The sequence below is a fragment of the Pollachius pollachius genome (genome assembly GCF_949987615.1).
Source record: "Pollachius pollachius genome assembly, chromosome: 11".
NCBI classification, from domain to species: domain Eukaryota; kingdom Metazoa; phylum Chordata; class Actinopteri; order Gadiformes; family Gadidae; genus Pollachius; species Pollachius pollachius.
Window position 1 is genome coordinate 5,548,434 of NC_136944.1, and position 17,389 is coordinate 5,565,822.

General features: G+C 42.8%; 5 protein-coding genes and 3 pseudogenes across 8 annotated transcripts in view; 7 read left to right on the forward strand and 1 right to left on the reverse strand.

Moving 5' to 3' along the window:
* The window catches only part of LOC307083238 (properdin-like), a gene marked incomplete at both ends in the record, with an annotated part of 6,760 nt that extends 3,377 nt beyond the window's left edge, over positions 1-3,383 (reverse strand). The window contains 5 exons of the mRNA XM_079747072.1: positions 918-1,136; positions 1,384-1,557; positions 1,916-2,076; positions 2,889-3,033; positions 3,329-3,383. Of these exons, the coding sequence (XP_079603198.1) occupies positions 918-1,136; positions 1,384-1,557; positions 1,916-2,076; positions 2,889-3,033; positions 3,329-3,383 (754 nt within the window). The remainder of the gene's footprint in view (positions 1-917; positions 1,137-1,383; positions 1,558-1,915; positions 2,077-2,888; positions 3,034-3,328) is intronic.
* Positions 3,384-7,234: 3,851 nt separating this feature from the next.
* Positions 7,235-7,612, forward strand: LOC307082956 (histone H2B 1/2-like; the record flags this gene model as incomplete). The annotated part of the gene is made up of 1 exon (XM_079746711.1): positions 7,235-7,612. One exon carries the CDS (start codon positions 7,235-7,237, stop codon positions 7,610-7,612), a length of 378 nt encoding a protein of 125 aa, XP_079602837.1.
* A 1,251-nt stretch (positions 7,613-8,863) lies between these two features.
* Positions 8,864-9,274, forward strand: LOC307083158 (histone H3.2; the record flags this gene model as incomplete). The annotated part of the gene is made up of 1 exon (XM_079746968.1): positions 8,864-9,274. The coding sequence occupies one exon, from the start codon at positions 8,864-8,866 to the stop codon at positions 9,272-9,274; it is 411 nt and encodes a 136-aa protein (XP_079603094.1).
* A 663-nt stretch (positions 9,275-9,937) lies between these two features.
* On the forward strand, positions 9,938-10,316 carry LOC307083047 (histone H2A-like; annotated as a pseudogene). The gene has a single exon. The product of its transcript is annotated as a histone H2A-like (transcript).
* A 598-nt stretch (positions 10,317-10,914) lies between these two features.
* Positions 10,915-11,226, forward strand: LOC307082816 (histone H4-like; annotated as a pseudogene). The gene has a single exon. The product of its transcript is annotated as a histone H4-like (transcript).
* A 778-nt stretch (positions 11,227-12,004) lies between these two features.
* On the forward strand, positions 12,005-12,420 carry LOC307083239 (histone H2B 1/2-like; annotated as a pseudogene). Its single transcript has one exon. The product of its transcript is annotated as a histone H2B 1/2-like (transcript).
* Positions 12,421-14,653: 2,233 nt separating this feature from the next.
* Positions 14,654-15,259, forward strand: LOC307082815 (histone H1-like; the record flags this gene model as incomplete). The annotated part of the gene is made up of 1 exon (XM_079746534.1): positions 14,654-15,259. One exon carries the CDS (start codon positions 14,654-14,656, stop codon positions 15,257-15,259), a length of 606 nt encoding a protein of 201 aa, XP_079602660.1.
* Positions 15,260-16,501: 1,242 nt separating this feature from the next.
* LOC307083082 (histone H3.2) lies at positions 16,502-16,912 on the forward strand (the record flags this gene model as incomplete). The annotated part of the gene is made up of 1 exon (XM_079746886.1): positions 16,502-16,912. The coding sequence occupies one exon, from the start codon at positions 16,502-16,504 to the stop codon at positions 16,910-16,912; it is 411 nt and encodes a 136-aa protein (XP_079603012.1).
* Positions 16,913-17,389: the final 477 nt, after the last annotated feature.

Consider the following 17,389-nt stretch of genomic DNA (forward strand, 5'->3'; position numbering starts at 1 on the left):
GCGGGGGGAGCTCGGCGGCAGTCCGGCAGCTCAGCTCCCGGAGTACAATCCCTTTCTCCTCCATGTCGCGGTTCAATATGGACTTCAGACAGTCGAGGCCAAAGTTCCTTTCCCTCAATTCTTCTCAACCATGGCCGGGACACCCCCCACTACGAGTCTTTACATGTTGTCGAAGTACCAGAGACGTCAGACGCAGTCTTTATGATTCATAATATCACCCGAGGCGCATATAGCTTTTCGAAGTGATTTCAGATATAGGATATAAATACCTATATATTATATAATATTATTATTATTATTATATTATATTTAATTATATAGATATAGAGCTCCAGGCATTCTGTACGGACTGAAACAGAGGGGAATAGTGGTAGGCAAGATTTCTTTTCCTAAAAGCTATTTCCAGCAAACAGCTTCAAAAACATGTTTTCTGGAACTCGTATACCATGTTTACTTGTTGGGTAAACACCATAATATGTATCCTTTAAGAAGGCCTATACCCAATTTATCAAATATATCTCAAATGCATATTTGTTCTCGTGTCTGAGACGCATCGCCCTGCATGCAGAGTATGCCTCACGTTCGCAGCAGCTTACTTCGTAATTACTTCTTTGTTCCAACAACTATATTGCTAAAAGACAGATATAGAAACGCAGCACACTTATTTTAGTAGGACAACATTCTTGTGCAAAAAAAAACATCTTAAAACTAAAACAGTGAGCCATGAACATAAAACAAACAAGACAAGATGCATGATGAAAAGATGACGCGTGTTCCATTGGTAGTCACACTTTTGCACGTTTTAACGCAATTAGCTATCCATCCATCCAGCTATCAAACTGTTCATCCATCCATCCATCAACTATCCATTCATCGACTATCTATCCATCCACTCATCCATCCATCCATCCATCGACCTGGGCAGTTTGGCAGCTCGCTGCAGTTCTGGACCTCTTCGTCGTTTCCATGGCAGTCGTTTCCAACGGGCCTGGTAGACTGGGAAGGGGCGGGGCTGGAGCAGGAGCGATGTCGTCTCCTGGTGGGGTAGACCCCTAAACGATCCTCACTTAAGGGTCCCCGGATGCACTGGTCAGTGCATGGGGTCCAGTGCGACCATGGAGCCCAGCCCCCGTGAACTACAGAGCAAGAGAGAGATCTGGTTCTAAACAACTTCAACGAAAGGATATGAGTGAGGGAGTAATTATTTGTATCGCACCTTTCAAAGGAAGGTTACACAGCGCTTTACGGCATGATCTGAATATGAGACAGAATGAGGTAGACAGTGCATACAGCACATGCATATACAACTAGTAGCTTCCCCTAGTGATACGGTTCATTGATGCGGTATCCCTATGAGACAAGAGACAGCAGACGGCTATTCACCGGGACACGGCTGGGATTCGGCACACGCTTCCGTTTCGGACCCGAGTCCCTCACAGGTGAGTTCACATCCCGCCGTGGGATGAGAACACACCCTCTCTCTCTCCCGATGACCCCGGACACTCCCACAGGACGTGGAGCAGGGGCTCCACTCCCCCCAGACCTCCCACTTTGCAGCTGTTAACACACACACACAAACACACACACACACACACACACACACACACACACACACACACACACACACACGCAAATACATCAGTCAAATGAAGCAGGGGTATTCCATAGAAATGTAAATATAGGTCCATTCAGAGAATATTTCCTGATGAAAAGGTCTGTATGAGCTGAACGTCGAACAATATATACGAACTCTTCAGTGTCTTACATATTGAAGTAGCCTGGTAGTTGCATGCATGTAGTCAACAGCTTACTGATGAAGACTCAAATAATGAGAATACAATTATGATGTCCAATGAAAGTGATTTTTAATTGGAATCAGACTCCCCCAAAGTAATTTGGAATGGCCCATCCCTACCTGGGCAGCAGGCGTCCGATTCACACGGTTTCATCTCGTGGGAGGTCTGGTCACCGGAGCACTCTGATAGGCCGTGACACTTCCTGGTTCTCTGGACCACACCGGTACCGCACAGGTTCCAGCATTTGGACCATGGTGTCCAGTCCGTCCACACTGGGGAGCTACACACACACACACACACACACACACACACACACACACACACACACACACACACACACAGAAACACATATATGGATGGATATTTTTGCATGGATATTTGTGTGTGTGTCACGGTCTCTCCCACCAGATCCTAGTTTCCACTAGTACCGCTCTCTGTCAGTCTTGTCTGGCCCTGTTTGTGGCTGTCTCAGTGTTTCATGAGCGGGGCGTGGCCTGCGCATTCCAGCATAGTTCCCCGATCCAGCCACGTTGATCACCCGCTCCTGACAGCCATCTCCAATCAAGATCACCAGTATATCTACCCCAGCCTTCCAACCATTCGTTGCCAGATCGTCAGTTGTACTTACCCTGTTGAGTAGCGTCCTGAGTCTTCATACCTGTTTTCCTAGTGTTCTAGTTTATTCTTGTTCAAGTCTGCGCATCCCTAATACCTCTGTCTCTCTACCAGTCATCACCATCACAACCATACTTCAACCCTGCTCTACTGCCGGGGTTACCATCGTCACCGAATCGTCGGGTGTGGCTGTCGGTTCGGCTGCCAGCCGACTCATCCAACCCCGGTTCGGACTACCCGGTCCGAGGATTCAGGATTACCCTTAACGGACGCAACCACCAGCACCAACCTTGATCAACCGTGGACTAATAAACTCTTCAACCATTTCCGCTCTCGTCTGTGGTCATTTGTGCTGTGCGTTTGGGTCTGCCCCGTCTTGAATCGTAACAGTGTGTGTTGTGGGTGCCCCTGTATCTGTGTGTGGATATGTTTGCGTTGATATGGGCTTGTAGTGTGTGTGTGTGTGTGTACACTGACCCACAGAAATGACACTCCCCAGCATCATCAATGAAGCCATAGTGAGGATTCTGACAGCAGTCATCTTCATCCACCATACCCAACTCTTCCTCACACTGGCCGGAGACCAGGTTGAATCGAGCAAAACACCTGCTCAGCCGACCCTCTAAACACACACACACAAACACACACACACACATGCACTTTTAGAACTCAACACAATTATTTTCAATATCTATATTGTTTAACATTTTTTTGTTATTAATTGAAATATTTCAAGATTGAAATCCCACATACTACTTGCAGTAATACAAAAGGTTGAATAACACTAGTGTAGAAGGTGTAACAAACTGGGACAGTACACTTACTGGATTACCACTTAGATAACATTGACAAGTAATGTGGAAACACAGAATCGCCATCTGATGTTACTACACTTTAACCCGATCCTGACTACTCACCTGCCTGGGCCAGCGCAATGGCCAGCAGAAGAACCACAGTCGGAAGCCTCCTCATGTCCACTGCTTTCGGGTCACTCTCACAAATAAGAACCTCAGCCCTCTGAGATCCTCTCCTAGTGCCCCTCTCTTTCTCTCTCACTCCCTCTCCCTCTCTCTGTCTGTCTCTCTCTGCGGTGGTGGAGTTCTCTTTTCAACAAGTGTTATTGTAATAAGGATTTCCAAGAAGTGATTAATTTCAAATAGCAGCTGAGAAATGACTACAAAAAGCTGCCATCAGATATCAACAGCTATGGGCAGATACCCACAGTGAGGGGTAGATGGCTAGACATTGGCAGTCGGATGACAGAGGGGACATTCAAAAAGAGTTTGTTGTAAATATTGACAGAAGCTCGTTTCCCGCTAGGGGCATGTATATCTCCCCTGGCTACATTTCCAAGCAAAACCACTCATACACATTGCGCCTGCGGCTGGCAAACAGAGGGTCAATCGAGTTGAGACACACACTTCACTGTTCAAGTACCCACACCTGATGAGCTTCGAGCTTAGCCAATGTTTTTCTATGCAGTTGCTCAGTGAAGCCGGGGGGCGGTGGACTGATTGTCCACCATGGCCACTGCGCTCAAAGTTCAAACTAGTTCTACTTTGACCCCGGTTTGCGCTCTCTTTCGGCGCTTCCATCAGAGGACGGCTTTCTCTGACATTCTAAAACCAACAGAATCTACAAAACACCGTTCAATCATCCATCAACATTGGAGTAAACAAATTAAAACAAACCTCAGTGCTGCACTCCTGTGTGTTTGCTGGAGAGGTGGGTTTGAATACTGGTGTTGTGGTCCGGTTCCAATGACATGCAAACACCCGAACACAGATGTCACACGGCACAAATATGTGTTTTTTTAATATCTTTTGCTGTCCTTTTATTTTGCATGCTTTCCTTCTTTTGCATGAAGAAGGAAAGGAGGGGAGGGGAGGGAGGAAGGAAAGGAAGTGTAGGGAGGGAAGAAGGAAAGGAATGGCAGGGAGGGAAGAAGGAAAGGAATGACAGGGAGGGAGGAAGGGAAGGAAGGGCACGAAGGGAAGAAGGAAAGAAGGAAAGGAATTACAGGGAGGGAGGAAGGAATTGAAGGGCAGGGAGGGATGTGGACATTAAAAAACACTAATGTCCACATCCCTACCTGCCCTTCCTTACTTCCTCCCTCCCTGCCCTTCCTTTCCTTCCTCCCTCCCTGCCCTTCCTCCCTCCCTGCCATCCCTTTCCTTCCTCGCTCCGTTGTTTTCAGTTAAGGGATATTGTGCAAAAGGCCCTCCACCCATATGGGTGTGGATCCTTATTGCAAGATGGTGGGGAGATCCCAGCTTCCATTCACTAGAACAAATATTTATATATATATATATATAATATCCCTTTTTCAGTTCCTCAAAATTCAAAACGAAACCTGGAAACCCCGGCTATTTTCAGAGTCTCATTCGTTGCGAGGGAGGCGTAGTGAGGAGCAGATTGGCGTCTCTTCGGTTCTTGTCAGAGGTACGAGGCAGAGTGGAGCCAGCTTGCAACCAGGAGGTGCGTCGGCATCATGGACCTATAAAGAGGTCGGCATCGATGAATAAACACCCGGGCAGACAGTGTCCTGCAGTTAAGAGAAGAGTGGAGCTCGCCTCTCACTACGTTCCAGCACAGATGGTCCTCCATTGGCCTTGTGTTTTACCTACGCTGCATCATTCTTTTCTGTATTACTATTATTTCTTAGATTGTACAAAATGAGAATCAAATAACGGTAGTTAATCTCACACATAAATGAAAGTATATTGTAAAATAATTATTGAGTTGAATATAATGAATTAACTCATATGAAACAGTGCCCTCAGGAAGGTGCATCTGACCCTGCTAGATCAGGGTGACCCTAAGCAGTTTCTTTTGTGTTGGCCACATCTTAAAAAGCAGGGAGAAGTGAAAACAAAATAGCTGAGAATAAGAGTTTGACCATGGAAAAGTCTATTGAAGTTTGGAATCGACAAAGAATCGAGGTAACCCCTACGCAGTGAGAAATAATTATGATTGCTTTAAAAAGTAAAATGTAAATGCTTTATGTGCAATTGCTATTGTTCCTATATCTATTGTATTTGCTTGTTGTATCATTATATAATATACATTACACATCTTTAAATATAAATGGACTAGTAGGCACCATAAAGACTAGATAAAATGAATAATAATGAGGTTGTTAAATAAAAGTTTCCAGATAATTTATACACTTCATATTATACACTTGCTGTTTTTTTTCATTTTCTTTGAAATGCAGCGCGACTTGGCGTTTTAAATATTCTCTGAGACTATATGAGGAGGCTCAGTATTGACTAAACAACTATGGAGGACCACAAGTGTCACGGAAGTAGTAATAAAGAAATAGATTCAATTACAAAGTAATTCATTATTTGATATTTTAAATGAAATATTAATCCATCAATAAGTAGCTCAAATTAAAGTTTTTTTTTTACAAAAACAACATAAACAGTCATTAAGTACATCATTTAAAAATACATTAATGAATTTATAAATAAATGATGCAATTTAAAAATATATTTGAAAATGCAGTTTAAAAAGAGAAATAAATAACTGGATTCACAAATTGGATTAAGAATACAGATTTTAATCTGGTATTAAAAAGGGCGATTTCCTTGACATTTCCATTTCCCTGCTGCTTTTCCTTTTCCTATTAGCTATTCGATTTGCTTGGTCATTTAGCTTCTCCTTTTAGCCTCTCCATTTAGCCTCTCCGTGACACTTTGGGCCTTGCGCTGGTAAAACGAGGTAAAACAATGCAAATTAGCCAGCGCAAGGCCTGGAGTGTCACGGAGAGGCTAAAAGGAGAAGCTAAATGACTAAGCAAATCGAAAAGCTAATAGGAAAAAGAAAAGCAGCTGGCAAATGCAAATGTCAAGGAGATCGCTCTTTTAAATCCCTGATTAAAATCTGTATTCTTAATCCAATTTGTGAATCCCAAGGGTGTAGGAACCGGGGGGGATGGAGGGGACGTGTCCCCTCCAATATTGGAGACAGGCGCATTTGTCCCACCTAAAAATTATACCGGGGGGAGAAAAATATTTTATTTCATTTTGAAAGCGCAACACAGCGTCTTGTCACCGCTTATTATTCTAAAAAACTGGATGATTGAGCGTGCAATTAAAGAATTGATTTGATATTCATCAGTTCATTACTGCCATTCAAAATGTGTTTTCCTTTACATTTACAAATGTATCTTTTTAGTAGAATAAAATATATTTGTGAATTTTTTCAGTGTAGTTAATTTATGACATATATCTGTTCAAACCATTAACGGATCTGTCAGGTTTCCGATGTGTCCCCCCCAATGTTAAACTCATTCCTACGCCCCTGGTGAATCCAGTTATTTATTTCTCTTATAAAACTGCATTTTTAAATATATTTTTAAATTGCATCATTTATTTATGAATTCATTAATGTATTTTTAAATTATGTACTTATTGACTGTTTATGTTGTTTTTGTAAATCCCTTTTTAATTTGAGCTACTTATCGATGGATTAGTATTTCATTTGTAAATTATTTTTATAATTCCTTCTTATTGGCCATTAAAATGTCAAATAATGAGTTACTTTGTAATTGAGTCTATTTCTTTATTACTATTTCCGTGACACTTGTGGTCCTCCATACACCACTAGTACTGAAGGGGAATTCAAATTGAGCGGAAGTACTTAGACGGGAGGAGCCAGGTTACCCCCCCCCCCCCCGCCAAAAAGCAACTTATCTCTGACTTCCGGTATAGCTATATCTATCTAGCCAATCGCAGAGCAGGACTATCACATTGTAATTTGCATGCGCCTTCTATAAAGACTGCAGTTGAACACAGTGAACTCATTCGATTAACATCATGCCTGCTGAAGTTGCCAAACCCGCTCCCAAGAAGGGTTCCAAGAAAGCTGTCTCTAAGACAGCAGTGAAGGGCGGCAAGAAGCGCAGAAAGACCAGGAAGGAGAGCTATGCGATTTATGTGTACAAGGTGCTGAAGCAGGTCCACCCCGACACCGGCATCTCCTCCAAGGCGATGGGGATCATGAACTCATTCGTCAACGACATCTTTGAGCGCATCGCCGGTGAGGCTTCTCGTCTGGCTCACTACAACAAGCGCTCCACCATCACCTCCAGGGAGATCCAGACCGCCGTCCGCCTGCTGCTCCCTGGTGAGCTGGCCAAGCACGCCGTGTCTGAGGGCACCAAGGCTGTGACCAAGTACACCAGCTCCAAGTAAACTGCCACCTGAACTCAAACCAACGGTCCTTTTAAGGACCACTCAAATGCGACAAAAGAGCATTTCCATTAAGTAGACGCTATACCTATTAGCGATCTATTCAGGTTTTGTGTTTGAATAATTAACACAAGATTCAGACTTCATATTTTCCAAGTCCTGCACTTTACTTAATCATGTCACCATAACGATATGTAAATACTCTAGTTAAAGTCACCAAGTTGATTTCTTTGCAAAAAGATAATGATTAAAGCATGAATGTAAACGCCTTGTATGGTACTTTCAGGAGCCGTCTTCCAGAAATGAAATGTGTGGCCCTAAGGATTGCATTAAGAAAGGAATGTATGGGCGTTGCAGTAATTGATTGCCATATATGTCTGAGGTTTGACATGCAATCGGGAAACATAACCACGAAAGTGTGCATTTGAAATGAAACCTACTGGCGGCCCACCGAATATGAATATGAAGTTGAGGGTTGGACTCTGGTAAACTCAGTAACGCATGATAAGCATGCCATTGGCTCTAAAGAGAAAACAAAATAGGGCGGTTAATCTCGAAGAGGAACGCGATAGAAGACAACACTTTTGTGTATTACCTAGCTTGTCATTTATTTCCACTGGTCATATCCACAGCCTCCACTAGAGTTGGATTTTCGCGCTCACCATTTTGTACATTGAACAAAGAGTCTAGCTCAGAAAGTGGTACCGGAGTACTAAAGTAATGATCTACGGTGCCGGATACAGAACAAAATATATTTTTGTAAGTCAAATTTGTTGGGCATCCCTAATAGTTTCAAAATGAGGCAATATGAAAGATTGCATCGTTGTTACAAATTGTAAAAAATAAAAGGTTCTACTGAATCTCGTGATATAGTTCGATGCCTTTAGGCGTTTTGATAACGTCTTAAACTAACTCACTCAAAGCACTAAATTGAAATAAAGCTGCTTTTTCACCATGATCGAATGACGCTAAAGAAGCAAACTGTATGTTTAAGATGGTAGGCCAGCCTATCCTGACCTCGAATCAATTAAACACATTGATAAGTCAGAGTCCATTTATTCTTTCATGGGTGCACTAAGCAGGTGGTTAGAAAGAAGGGGTGGGCTTCATGAGGGCGGGACTGTGGCTCTGTATTCGACGTCTCTCATAGCGTGTTACAAAGGACCAATCAGCGTGTGGCTGTTGTCCGGGACTGGCTATATAAAGTCAATTCAATGGCAGTCAGTTACCCATCTTAGAAGAAACTCATCTAAAATGGCAAGAACTAAGCAAACCGCTCGTAAATCCACCGGGGGGAAAGCCCCCAGGAAGCAGCTCGCCACTAAGGCTGCCCGTAAGAGTGCTCCGGCCACCGGTGGCGTGAAGAAGCCCCATCGTTATAGGCCCGGTACAGTAGCGCTGAGAGAGATCCGTCGTTATCAGAAATCCACCGAGCTGCTGATCCGCAAGCTGCCCTTCCAGCGCCTGGTGAGGGAGATCGCTCAGGACTTCAAGACCGACCTCCGCTTCCAGAGCTCCGCTGTCATGGCTCTTCAGGAGGCCAGCGAGGCTTACCTTGTTGGTCTGTTCGAGGACACCAACTTGTGCGCCATCCACGCCAAGAGGGTCACCATCATGCCCAAGGACATCCAACTCGCCCGCCGTATCCGTGGGGAGCGTGCCTAAATTGACGACAGTTTATTCTGCAAAAAAGGCTCTTTTAAGAGCCACCTAAAACGTTGAAAAAGCAATTTCCTTTGTGGTCAACCATAATTTTTGCCGTTAGGCAAAATTTAGATCTAGACTACTGGGTTACCTTAACCTAGATGCGATGTATTTATAATTGGTAAATTGCAGAAAATGAACCCTTGACTTAAGTTAGTCCAAGTTTAAATACATCCTGTATATGACAGCGGCCGATTTTTATCTTTTAAGTAAAGTTGCATATAAATTGGTATTTGGAAAACTATAATCTTAAAACTCGGTTAGCTCCGTGTTCAATGTTGGATTGATAAGAGTTCGACACATCTACAAGCAGATGGTTTAATGTCAAATGATATTGACATGTTGACTAGAATCTAAGATACCACTTGGCGAGGAATCAAATTGATGTACAACTCAATTACATATTATCTATCTATTTTACGTCTTCATTTTCAATTGGGACACACATTTGATTTTGTTCCAACACCACTTCGGTGTGACGGTCATGATTTAACTGCATCGTGATTGGTTCCGTCTTTTCAAATTGCAGATGGCCAATGAGCAGAGACCTAGATAGGTATATATGCTAGAGCATTTCACCGATCAGGCATTTATCTAAAGCGTTCTAATCGGAAAAATCTGAACATGTCTGGAAGAGGTAAGACCGGAGGAAAAGCCAGGGCTAAGGCCAAGACCAGGTCATCCCGTGCCGGGCTCCAGTTCCCCGTCGGCCGTGTCCACAGACTTCTCCGCAAAGGCAACTATGCTCATCGCGTCGGAGCCGGAGCTCCAGTCTACCTGGCGGCCGTGCTTGAGTATCTGACCGCTGAGATCCTCGAGTTGGCCGGCAATGCTGCCCGCGACAACAAGAAGACCCGCATCATCCCCCGCCATCTGCAGCTGGCTGTCCGTAACGACGAGGAGCTAAACAAACTTTAGAGTGACTATCGCCCAGGGCGGTGTGCTGCCGAACATCCAGGCCGTCCTTCTGCCCAAGAAGACCGAGAAGCCCGCCAAGAAGTAAATCTAAGAATCAAATAATTCTACAACCTCCAACGGCTCTTTTAAGAGCCACCCACATCTTTACAAGAGCTTCTTCTCCGCCACGAGTACACTACAGGCTGAATCCCATTTTTATTGCTCATAGCAGAATTCTTACTGTCAAAGAAACGGGCATATATATATATATATATATATATATATATATACACACACAATAGTTAGATTGAACTGTTGGACAGTGCTGCGGGATCACATGTTTATTGCATGTAGGGATAATATGAACAAATATTGGCAAAATAAATGGTGCACTGTCTCTCAGCTTACCATGGTTGTATTTAGGTTGCCTACCTTCTATGCAACTAAAAATGGATAAAACTAAATATTTTTAAGTTAACTTCTTTAGCAATAAGTATTTCATGATGGGGAAAAACATCTTGATCGTTGTTGGTTGGTTTCATTTAATTAACATTTGAAATATAGGATTCTGAGAAGTATCTGAGGACCTGAGGGAGACTAAAGGCGGAACCGCCAGTACAAGCCCCACCCAGGTCCTCAACAAGCCTTTATTAAGTACAGAGCGCGCCATCTCATAGTATTGTAACTTCAACAAGCACTGCAACATGTCTGGACGCGGCAAAGGAGGAAAGGGGCTTGGGAAATGAGGCGCCAAGCGTCACCGTAAAGTACTGCGTGATAACATCCAGGGAATCACCAAGCCCGCCATCCGCCGTCTGGCTCGTCGCGGCGGTGTGAAGCGTATCTCTGGCCTCATCTACGAGGAGACCCGCGGTGTCCTCAAGGTGTTCCTGGAGAACGTGATCCGTGATGCCGTCACCTATACCGAGCACGCCAAGAGGAAGACCGTCACCGCCATGGATGTTGTCTATGCCCTGAAGAGGCAGGGACGCACCCTGTACGGCTTCGGCGGTTAAACCAGTCTCCACCAACTATGACCCCAATGGCTCTTTTAAGAGCCACCCAAATTAATTAGAGAAGCTTCCGACTGGTCCCATTAATATATTGTATGTGAAGTAGCACATTTGAAATAGGGCTTTGTATTACTTTCAGTTAGAACTTTTCAAGGCGACAGCAGCATACATGAATCGCCAAGGGGGCGAGCTCTCGGCACAGCTGCTGAGCTGTGTTTTTCTAAATAGTCATTGCCTACTGCTTTAAAAAGCGAATATCATTGACGCATGAGTCAATCCACAACAAATGATAAGCAGCCATCTTTTCAAAAAGCCATCATACAGTAGGAGCTTTTTGAATTAATGTGAATGTAAACAATATTATTTTCCTGACAGACTATTTCAATACATGCATTTATCGCCTCTATCCCAATAGATTTGAAACGTGTGAGTATCACTGTCGAGTAGTATCGCTAAACTACGATCCTGAATTAAAGGTAGGCCTACGCTATTGAGAGGTTGAAATCATAAGTAAAACTATAGGCCTATTCTTTTAGAGGACGAGATCTATATATATATATATATATATATATATATATATATATATATATATAGCAAAGGTTTTAACATTTGAAATTAAAGGTTATACGCTAGTCGGTTACTCCCCTAATTACAACGAATATATATCAATCCGATTGAGGACTCTCAGATCTTGTATTCTAGCCAAGCACACAAATGGACTGACACATGGGCCTCCTATAAATTCGGCAGTCGGCCGAACTGCATTCTTTCGATAGACATCATGCCCGCTGACGTTGCCAAACCCGCTCCCAAGAAGGGCTCCAAGAAAGCCTTTTCTAAAACCGCTTGAGGGGCGGCAAGAAGCGCCGTAGGACCAGGAAGGAAAGCTACGCCATCTACGTGTACAAGGTGCTGAAGCAGGTCCACCCCGACACCGGTATCTCCTCCAAGGCGATGGGAATCATGAACTCCTTCGTCAACGACATCTTGGAGCGGATCGCCGGTGAGGCTTCTCGTCTGGCTCACTACAACAAGCGCTCCAACATCACCTCCAGGGAGATCCAGACCGCCGTCCGCCTGCTGCTCCCCGGTGAGCTGGCCAAGCACGCCGTGTCGGAGGGCACCAAGGCTGTGACCAAGTACACCAGCTCAGCTCCAAGTAAACTCGACTTGATCTCAAACAAACGGCCCTTTTAAGGACCACCCAATGCATTCCAAGAGTTTCTCCTTACCATTTAATCACTGGGTATAATATCGTCAACCTGACATAAAACGCTCTCCAGTTCGAAGAGTGAAATGATGAAACGTATTAGTTTACATTGTACCTAGACTCTTGGGGCTTAGCAGTTGCTGTTTTTTTTCCGGAGGGAAATGGAAGTTGTTTAGAAACGCCTCGGACACTTGTAGCATAATACCACTCGGTGGTAGTGATTCATGAACAATTGTTAAATATGTTGTCAGTACCAACTTCCATCAGTGTGTGTGTGTATATGTGATAATACATTGTTCATATTGGACAAAACAAAGATGAATATCAAAATGAGCGGATGTATCTACTTTTGATAAGTCGGCAAAGTGTTTCAATATGAATTGGTATAGGCCTAGTGAAATAATACCAGTTGTCTCGTCTGTTTATGGTATTCATAAAGAAGCAGATTTGTTTTGTTTATTAATCTGTTTTATACCCTACGTACCAAGGGTATCAATGTACTGTGTCTTATTGACTGACTAATTTTCTGCTACCCAGGTGATGTTCTTGGATAAATATATGTTGCAAATAATACCTTTTGGAAGAGTTAATAGTTTTTGGAATCTTCTGATCCTAAACTATAACTATAATTTCTCTTAGGTTTGTGGAGAATTGTTACCTTAGAATGAGCCCTATAAGTCTGCGATGTGATTGGGTCTTTGTCCCACCCACCCACAGCATGCCCAAAGCTATGAAAGAAATTAAGAATCCACTTGCAGATGCGAATCCTAGGTACCTGATACTTGATATTATTTTTCATGAATCACTCAGCACTAGCAATATACTATGAGGCAGATTCTTAACACTCTCAGAATTGGCCTTCGCCATTAAATACTGCCCAGATGGAGCTCCACACATCCACAAAAACACCAACTGTTTTCTCTAGATTACAGTCTTATTTAAGTTACAGTGACTAAAAGGCATAGATTACTATGCTGACATCAAACAAGACATAAATCGATTACAGACAATACAATGACTGTGGGTTCACTGCCCATTTGAAGTCATAATCCTAAACTGACTATTAAAATAGGTATAAGTCAATATCATGTCTTATATAATAGGAAAAATAGTAATGTATGCTATTTTTTCCACTGTTATTCAAATGAGAGTTGTTTAGATTATTGTTTAGAGAATTTAGGCAACAAATCTAGGTTTTGTTTTGCCTCCACCATCAGTGGAGTATCATCATGTTTACAGTATGTAAACATTCTTATGTGCTCAAAACTCAAATTATAAATATTGTTTCAGATTTAGATTGTTAAACATTCCATTGTTATCATTGAGAATTGGCCTATTTTGGCAATAGTCTAAAAAACTGATGAGAAGATAACTGTACCCACCAATGAAGCATAACCTATTTATTTCTAATGTTAATTAAAAAAATAATGTTATGCACTTGTATTGAACAAATTCCAACCGTATACATCTTGTTGTAAGACGCCTACATTATGTGTTCATCACCATAATCAACATCAACAGATACTATTTAACTACAGTTGAGTAGTAAGATACATCCTTTGATTCCATGTATTACAGATGATCAGTAACAATGAAGAAAAAAAGAACAACCCACACTGTGTAATATTATATTAAATCAAACACATTTGATGAATAACATAAATGCTATATGTAAAATCCATCCATCTAAATGTCCTTGCTGATGCAGGCGAGCCTCTAAAAACACTTGTGTTAGTAGCCACAAAATACGTCGATTTTCACCTTAACTACAGACACCAAGGTCATAATCATCACATCCAACGGTTAGTCTGATTTCTCAGAAAAATGAAAAGGCACGATTCCTATTAATAAAGTCTTCAGGTATAATTAAAAACAAATCTCAAACAAACGTAATTGAGATCATAACCATGTTCCGTTGCATTGTTAGCGTTTTTATAAATATTCTCGACACTAATGGTACATTCAACTCGGTACGGTATGATTGTTATATTCCTCATCGTAGTTGCTTGACTAGGCGCGTCAAATATTGCCATCGTGTATGAATTAAATAAGGATAAAATGATGGAGGAAACACAAACGAAGCGAACTTTCTTGCCAACAGAGAAACGCTTCACCAGTTGAGTCTCTACGGTTCTCACTCGGTGTATAAGGACAGCCCACTGGCGCCCTTGAGCACAACTCTTCATTGTGGGCTACTCTTGTTCAGAACAACTCGTGAAGATGGTTGAAATCGCACCTGCTGCTCCCGCTGCTGCCGCCGCTGCTCCGGCTAAAGCAGCAAAGAAGAAGACTGCGGTGAAGGCGAAGAATGCCGGACCAAGCGTCAGCGAATTGATCGTTAAAACCGTGTCTGCCTCCAAGGAGCGTAGCGGGGTTACTGTGCCATCAATGAAAAAAGCCCTGGCTGCCGATGGCTACAACGTTGAGAAAAACAACTCACGCGTCAACACCACCATCAAAGCTCTGGTTCTCAAGGGAACTTTGATTCAGGTGAAGGGCGCCGGAGCTTCTGGGTCTTTTAAGATAAACAAGGAGGTTAAGGCGAAGAAGCCAGCGGTCAAGAAGGCTGCTGCCCCTAAAGCCAAGAAGCCCGCAGTCAAGAAGCCCGCCGCTGCCAAGAAGACTACCCCAAAGAAAGTCAAGAAAACCGCTGTCAAGAAAGCCACCCCGAAGAAGGTGAAGAAGCCCGTCACGGTCAAGAAGGTGGCGCCCAAGAAAGTTGTCAAGAGTCCCAAGAAAGCAGCTAAGCCCGGTGCTAAGAAGACCCCGGTGAAGAAGGCAACCAAGCCCAAAACAGTCAAGAAGGCAGCCCCCAAGAAGAAGTAAATTCTCTCATCAAGCCTCCTTGATCTCTGCACCCCACAAAGGCTCTTTTAAGAGCCAAACACATATCTTAACGAGACCATATTCCTCAATTGTGTCACAGTCGGGATAACATTTTCATTACGGCATAAACTATGCTGTTTTAGCAGTAAACTCATGAATTTAATCTTCATTCTGTTGTAATATAAAAGGAGATTTATATCACATTAATACATTTGAGATCTAGGGTACGTGGGCTTTATTTATTGAAGGTTCAATCCCGTTTCCTCATGTATTCTGGTTTGACAATAAACGTCCAAGCCGGCAGCCGGCAGCGTGCGGTTCAGTCTGCGTCTCTATAATCCGACGCAGTCGGTTGTGATCCATAATATCGTCTGGAGGCACACACGACTTTTGGCCGTGATAATATGTACTATATGATATGTATTATATGATATTATTTAGATATAGAGGTCCAGGACTGTAACGCAAGTGTTGTACACTTCTTTGTTATTTGGATAACCGTTCTGCTGTTGAAATGGAATGTCGACACATGCAAATGTAGTACAGTACAATAAGCACTTAAGGGCCAACGAAAACTTTCCATCTGAAAGCAGATTTAGATGTGTTGTTTTGCCTTTTCATAGCAGAAATTTGGAGGGACATTAGATGGTTAAAATTCGTTCCAAAAAACGCGGGAACGGACAATTCTGATGACAGTGGTTATGGTATTAATTGGTCTTCTGATTTTGAAATATATTTTTTCTTTCTTTACAAACTCGAAGATAGATGAACAAAATATACAGATAAATAGAAAGTCGATGGATTCACAACAATAATAATGATAATGATAATAATAATAATAATAATAATAATAATAATAATGTATTTTACAAATACATTTCTAAAATGAGCTTTGCAATTCGCAAGGCTCATTGTATATAAAATAGGTCTCCAGTTAGTGTTTTATATATATATATATATAAAACAGCAGATGGTTAATATGTATATTCTAAAATGATTGAAATATGAAATATTTGGAATAGAATGCTGTTGGAGATGTAAATATGCATAATTTAGGGACACACATTGAGCAGATGGCGCTGAATAAAATGGGCGGGATCCAATGCGAGGGCGGGACTCTGCAGCATTTTCTCTGGCAGCCAGTTCAAAATGACCAATCAGCGTATAGCAAATCTCCGCGACCGGATATATAAACTCGGTTCAACCCGTTGCATTTACGCACATTGAATACTCACTGCTGAAATGGCGAGAACCAAGCAGACAGCGCGTAAGTCTACCGGTGGAAAAGCACCGAGGAAGCAACTCGCCACTAAGGCTGCACGTAAGAGCGCCCCGGCCACCGGTGGCGTGAAGAAGCCCCATCGTTACAGGCCTGGAACAGTAGCGCTGAGAGAGATCCGTCGTTATCAGAAATCCACCGAGTTGCTCATCCGCAAGCTGCCCTTCCAGCGCCTGGTGAGGGAGATCGCTCAGGACTTCAAGACCGACCTCCGCTTCCAGAGCTCCGCTGTTATGGCTCTTCAGGAGGCCAGCGAGGCTTACCTTGTTGGTCTGTTCGAGGACACCAACTTGTGCGCCATCCACGCAAAGAGGGTCACCATCATGCCCAAAGACATCCAGCTAGCTCGACGTATTCGCGGTGAACGCGCTTAAATCGCACTGCTGTGCCGACTCTCCTAACGGCTCTTTTAAGAGCCACATACAAATCTTAAGAACATTCCTTGTACAGTTTCTCCCTTCAAAGCTAATATATCTGATGACGAGGCTGCAATGTTTATGTAAGAAAAGAAAACTGGCTTACATTCGAGCACCTCAAACTTTATGCAGATAGGATATGGCAGAGCAATAACAGGCTTTCTACCGTTCCTTATCGGACAAGACCATAATATTAGAACAGCCAGGCCATGAACAGATGAATAAGGATATGAACAGTTGACCTCAACATAAGTCTATTAAACTCATTTACTCCAATAATAAACTCCTTAGTATCAGTGTATTATGTTAAACGCTCCGTGATATTACTGTATTGTAATGACCTCGCCGGTGACATAATGTCCAGTCATAAGTATTTGAAGGAACTTTTAATGTTATCAAAACCAGGTCACTGAAACGCGTATTCAACGGCAAAAA